The 6,283-nt window shown below is 31.7% G+C and overlaps 2 protein-coding genes across 2 annotated transcripts; one reads left to right on the plus strand and one right to left on the minus strand.

The window, feature by feature from the left end:
* Positions 1-2,550: 2,550 nt before the first annotated feature.
* On the plus strand, positions 2,551-3,155 carry ASPACDRAFT_55742 (monothiol glutaredoxin GRX5; the record flags this gene model as incomplete). Its single annotated transcript, XM_020203050.1, has 3 exons — positions 2,551-2,577; positions 2,642-2,918; positions 3,004-3,155. 3 exons carry the CDS (start codon positions 2,551-2,553, stop codon positions 3,153-3,155), a joined length of 456 nt encoding a protein of 151 aa, XP_020050939.1.
* A 373-nt stretch (positions 3,156-3,528) lies between these two features.
* On the minus strand, positions 3,529-5,029 carry ASPACDRAFT_37694 (ethanolamine-phosphate cytidylyltransferase; the record flags this gene model as incomplete). Its single annotated transcript, XM_020200328.1, has 4 exons — positions 3,529-3,846; positions 3,916-4,690; positions 4,744-4,861; positions 4,915-5,029. 4 exons carry the CDS (start codon positions 5,027-5,029, stop codon positions 3,529-3,531), a joined length of 1,326 nt encoding a protein of 441 aa, XP_020050940.1.
* Between the last annotated feature and the right edge of the window lie 1,254 nt (positions 5,030-6,283).

Raw genomic sequence — 6,283 nt, forward strand, 5'->3', positions numbered from 1 at the left:
AAAATTAATAAAATTAGTAAGAAATATAATAAATAAAAAATAGATAAAATAGAATAAGCGAAAATATTTAAAGAAAATTAGAAAAGAATATATCAGTAACACCGTAAATATTTTATCAGATAAAATATCAGTTTTAAATAAATAAACTAATTTAAAAATATTTTTATTATTAGTTTTATTCGATTAATTGATTTTTAGATAGACCGAGAATTGTAGCAGAACGTACTATTGATATTATTTTTTAAGATTTTAAAAAAACTAAAATTTTATAAATAGATATTTAATTTCTTATTTCTAGCTATTTCGATAGTCTATATATATTGTCTTTCCGAAGGCGGTGGGAGGAGGCAGTACAATACTACATATATCGAAAAGTTGAAGGCAACATTAATAATTTAATAAAAAATATTAATAAACTAATTAATAAAACAGAATATCTAAATATTAAACTAATTAAACATCTGAAAAAAAACTGATTTATTATTATTTAACTAAGATTTTAAAAAAATTAGACTTGTTTTTTAAACAGTTTAAATAATAATTAATTATAATAATAAAAATAAAATATTCTATATTAATTAAAATTAGTTTTTATCTTTATCTATTAACTAAAGAGTAATAAAAAATTATGTATATAATAATTAGTTTACTTAGATTTTTATAAATAGAATTAACTAATAAAAAGCTTTAAAAATATAAACTATTTATTTAGATAGTATAACTAATAAAGCCGAAGTATTATTATTAAAATAGATCTAATTATATAGATTTAATAAATTAATTATCTGATTAGATTTAAAGTTTAATTATATATTTAGAATAATCTATAGAAATTTAATTATATGAAAATATATATTAGTATACTTACAGCTGGATTTATAAAAAAATTTTCAATTTTAATTCTTATATTTAATTTTAAAAACTAATTAATTAAATACTGTTACTGTTTTTTATAGTTTTATTGAGAAGAAGATATATACAAATCTAATTTTTAGATTAGTATAACTATTATTTCTATTATTATTATAGTTGCAGTATTTTCAAATATTTAAAATCTATCATATATTTAGTTAAACTGATTATAATAAAAATCTTTATTATATTAATGATTAATCTTACTATTATTGATATATCTATCAAAAGAAATATTATAAATTTATATTTGATTTTATAAAAGATAATAAATAATAAATGAACAAATTATATTTTCTACATATATTTATATATATAATACAGAAATATTAGTAAATATTTATATAATAATATAAATTATTATTTATTTCATAACTAACTACTAAAAATTGAAAACAAGATTTTTAAATAATTTTATAATTTATAATAAAATTAATTATAGTAAAAATCTTATATATAATTCTAAGAATCACTGATACCTAATTATTAGATCCTATATATTAATATAATTTTATAAAAAATAACAGAAATAATAAGAATTAAGGTAAAAAAAGATAATAATAAATAAATAATAAATAAAAAATTAGTAAAAATTAATAATTAAAAAAGTTAAAAAAGAGCTGGTCGGTAGCACTGTAAATATTTTATTTTATAAAATATTAGTTTTAAATAAATCAATAGTTTTGAAAATATTTTTATTCATAATTCTAATTGATATTAGACTTTTTAATAAAATAAGAATTATTAACAAAATATATTATTATATATGAACTATAACAGTAGTTGCTAATAGGAAAAAATCAATATGATTATAAATATATAATTAATTTCTTTTAATTATATATATTATATATATAAGAATCTTACTAGAAGCGGGAGATAGACAGTTGCTAACAGAAGCAAGAACAACAGTTGCTGATAGTAGAATATCTGTTTGGAATTATAGCTAATATGAAAAATCTAATAATAAAAATAATAAGCTATTAGTAATAGAAAAAGTTTCCAACTATAAACTATTATGTAAATATAAAGATTATGATAATATACTATATTCTATTAATAATTAAAAAGAAAAAATTAGAATTATAAAAAATTTACTTAAATATAAAATAATAATAGTTTATTGATTTTAAAGCTAATTCGTACTCTTCCAAAGATCTTGTAAGATCCTAAAAAATAAAATATAAAGGATTTAAAAGTTATTAACATTATAATTCTTATATAGAGAATACATCAATAGATTATTGCTATTCCGACATGCTTTCGCAGATTATCCATAATATTCTTAGGATTATTTCTTTAAAAAAATAAAATTATAGAGCTTTATAGAAGAACATATTAGTAAATATAGTTTAAGATTGCTGAATCATATAATACAAAACATATAAAATACTATATAGCTATGAATAGTTTCTTCCTATTATCAATTTAATAAGATTTATACAACTTCGATTCTTCTGCCCAGAGTGTAAATCTACTAACCCAACTACTCGCACCGGAGTTGGCTTGTGAGCTTAGTGAGCATGCTTAGCTAACGGACCGGTGCAGGCGTTCTCCGCAAAATACGTAGATTTTCTTCCAACTATTCTCGACTGAAGCAAGTGTGCAAATAATATATACTATTATCTCGAAACCATCATGTTCTCTCGCGTCCTACCTCCCTCGGTGGGTCCCCACAAAGCTCTGACTCTATTATATCACCAAGCTCACAGAATGATCGCATCTTCAGGCATCCCGGCTTCTCTACCGGCCGTCTTCAATCCAACCTCGCTCGCCAGGCTCACCTTTGTCATTCATTCTCAATGCCCGTCTGTTGTCATCTGAAACTCGGACAGCGATTGATAAGGCTGTCGCGTCTGCCCCTGTTGTTCTCTTTATGAAGGGTACTCCGGAGACTCCTCAGTGCGGGTTTTCCCGGGCCAGCATACAAATCCTGGGATTGCAAGGCGTTGATCCCAAGAAGTTCGTTGCCTTTAATGTTTTAGAGGACCCAGAGTTGCGTCAGGGTATGTTCTGAAGACTGGCTAGGTAGTTGCCTGCCCAATTAGCAAGTGCAGACAGCTAATTTTCATCACAATTTCAACTTTGCAGGTATCAAGGAATATTCCGATTGGCCCACGATCCCCCAATTATACCTCGAAAAGGAATTCATTGGTGGCTGCGATATTCTGATGTCGATGCATCAGAATGGGGAGCTTGCCAAAATGCTGGAAGAAAAGGGAGTACTGGTGGCAGCCGACTAACCATGACCAAATTATCATCCATATTGTATGTACATTTGCCTTGCGCTCTGGCTTAGCATCCCAATTCAACCCTGCAGATTGTTCGCCCACCCGTCTCACCGAAAAGAATATCGGAACCCCAAACCTGATTTTCTATTGCTGCAACTTCACAATCTCTTCTGAAACCCTGAAGGGCTGTTCAGCGTGGGGAGGTACCTTCGATACATTCCCCCTGTGTTTCCAGATATGTGCATAACACCACAACAAACCAGCAATCTTTAAGTTGGGACTTCAAAGCTACGTCCAATATTCTTTTCATCTCTAATTGCTCATCGTCCGACTAGCGACATTGATCCACCATCCGGGATGACCCCTGGTGGATGCCACCCGCGGCTCACACCTTACTTGCCTCCCTCGACTTCGCTAAATCCTCAACGATGCCTTTCTCAACTTTGGCACGTTGTCTCGCTTCGTACGCCTCTCTGCTCTTCAAAATCCTGTCGACAATTTCCCCAGCATTGACATGCTGATAGGGATGGCTCGGAGATTCCTTGAATATACCCATCTTCTTCGGAGCGACATAAGGATCGTAGGTGAGGGGTATGAACGTGGTGGGGCCATGATAAACTGCATCTGGCGCACCTAGAGGCATTGCTTCCAAATACGACTGGCTCGGGGAAAAGGGAGCAGAGAAGACGACGGCATGGACGTACTAAAGGAGAATTAGCAAGATAGTTTCCGGATTTAGGGAGCCTTTGAAGTGGGTGGGCTTCAAACTCACTCGACACTGAAGGACACATAGCCCACGCTCGAAGATGTTCATGATGGGATAGTTAAGCCCTTTCCAATGATTTATGACATCATCATCATGAATGCCGGCAACAACAAATGCCGGCTCGTAATCTTCACCATATCTTTGAATTCTCTTTTCCCTTATCTCAGGATCATACCAATGCTGACGGTGGCCCTCGAGTCTTTCTAACTCAATGACCTGGCGCAAAAATTCAATATGACCGGAAGAAAACAGATCAAAGCCTCCGTCAACATACACAATACGTTGTCCTGGCTTGGGTAGCTTTCCTGTGACGATCTGCTCAAATGATCCCGACTCTTCACTCGTATTTCCAAGCTTCGCTGAGGTGGAACCATTCCAGATCCAGACACAGGGTCCTGGCTGTAGACCGCTCTCATCGGTTGCGTAGTCGCGAATTCTCTGCAGCAGATTCTCACCAGATTGTGCGCGTTCCTCCTCGCTACCGGAGCCTTCTTTCCCAGTAATTGTCTCCTTCACACTTCTAACGAAATGCCCTTTGGTACAGAGAAGCATGCGTCCTACTAGATCAGTTGTGGATATTCCCGGCGTTCGCTTGACCACTCGGAAACGGCCTGCAGCCTTCACGTAACGATAACAGTCATCGCCATTGCTGTCAGAGGTTATGTCATCGCCATGCACGACATACTTGCATCCATAATGTGACACCCAGGGGAGGAAAGTCACGTAGGGAGCCGAGGGCACGCAGCGAGTTACCCATCGGCATGCTTCCACTGCAGCTATTCTAGGCCATGGTCAGTCAAGTTCTACAATGAACTAATGCGTTAATCAACTTACCTCTCCTCCAATTTCATCACTGTCGGGCCTTTATTCTCTAAGATGGCCTCATCAGAGTGTACACCAACATAAAGTTCTCTGCCTAGCCTACGGGCCTGTAGCATGGCACCCGCATGTCCTACGAAACTCAGCTTTCGGGAACACGGTACCAAGGAGACGTTAGTCTCTCACCGTGGTGACTGAAGTCAAAACAACCATCCACCCATATACGGTCTTCTGAGATGGGTAGATCGTGCTGGGGATCAACCGGCCATTTTCCTTTTGGGGGAACTATATTATCAGACATTGGACTCGTGTTAAGGCGAATTCGTAAGTGTATTTTTGGAGACGCAGATGAGTAGAGAGATAGGATAGGGATTGATTAGGAATGAGTCAGAGATGGGTTAACAAGGCAGAGCTAGTAGTTAGACTTTCAAAGCTAGTGATATAAGATCGATCGCCACATCCAGTCAACATGTGATTCCTAGCAATGAAAAGGCAACAATAGTGAGGGACAGAATGTCGCTGTTCGGAGGGGTACCACGCGGAAGTGGTTATGTGGCGTACATGAGCAAATAGGTACCTTACATAATCCGGCACCTGATGGAGTATCTCTCATCAGCTATTATTTTTCGAATGACTTCGCAGACTTCGTAGAAATATCAGAGGCCATGCCTGTATACAGGCAATAAGATTATTTGCAAAGGTGATGTGAAGATGAGCTTACATTATAAAAATATAGTGCCGTCATTAGGTTTCGCCACAGGTCGGATTTGGGTCCAATATTAGAATCTGTATTTATAGATTAGGTCTGAATATTAGATCTAAAATCCGAATCTGCCAACCCGTAGATTAGATATATTAACCTACAGATTATCTACTAAGAATCTATTTAAATATAAAGTTTCTTTTTTAGTTATATTAAAATATATAAAATTTTTAAATAATCTAAACTTATTCTTATTTTCTTATTCTATATTAGTATTAAGATTTTATAATAGTAGTTTTTCTTTTTAAATTATTATATTTATATAAAATATGTCTGAAATCTGGTTTATATTAAAATTAACTATTAATTTTATTTATAAATAGAATTATTAAAAATATTAAAATTAAAATATTAATATTATTAATAAGATATTCTTTACACGCGGCTATAAATATATATTTTATAAAATAAATAATTTTATAAAATTATTAGATTATATAATTATCTTATTTTTATATTTTTAATTTACATTATTTAATTAATAGAATATATTTATGTTATATTTATAGATATTATTTAACTAATAAATCTTTTTAGATATTATAATATAAAATTACAATATTTGATTTATTTAACTTATTTAATTTATTTAATTTATTTAACTTATTTAATTTATTTAAGCTTTCTATTCTTTCTATTCTTTCTATTCTTTCTATTCTTTCTATTCTTTCTATTCTTTCTATTCTTTCTATTCTTTCTATTCTTTCTATTCTTTCTATTCTTTCTATTCTTTCTATTCTTTCTATTCTTTCTATTCTTTCTATTCTTTCTATTCTTTCTATTCTTTCTATT

Source organism: Aspergillus aculeatus, assembly GCF_001890905.1.
Source record: "Aspergillus aculeatus ATCC 16872 unplaced genomic scaffold ASPACscaffold_41, whole genome shotgun sequence".
Lineage (NCBI taxonomy): Eukaryota > Fungi > Ascomycota > Eurotiomycetes > Eurotiales > Aspergillaceae > Aspergillus > Aspergillus aculeatus.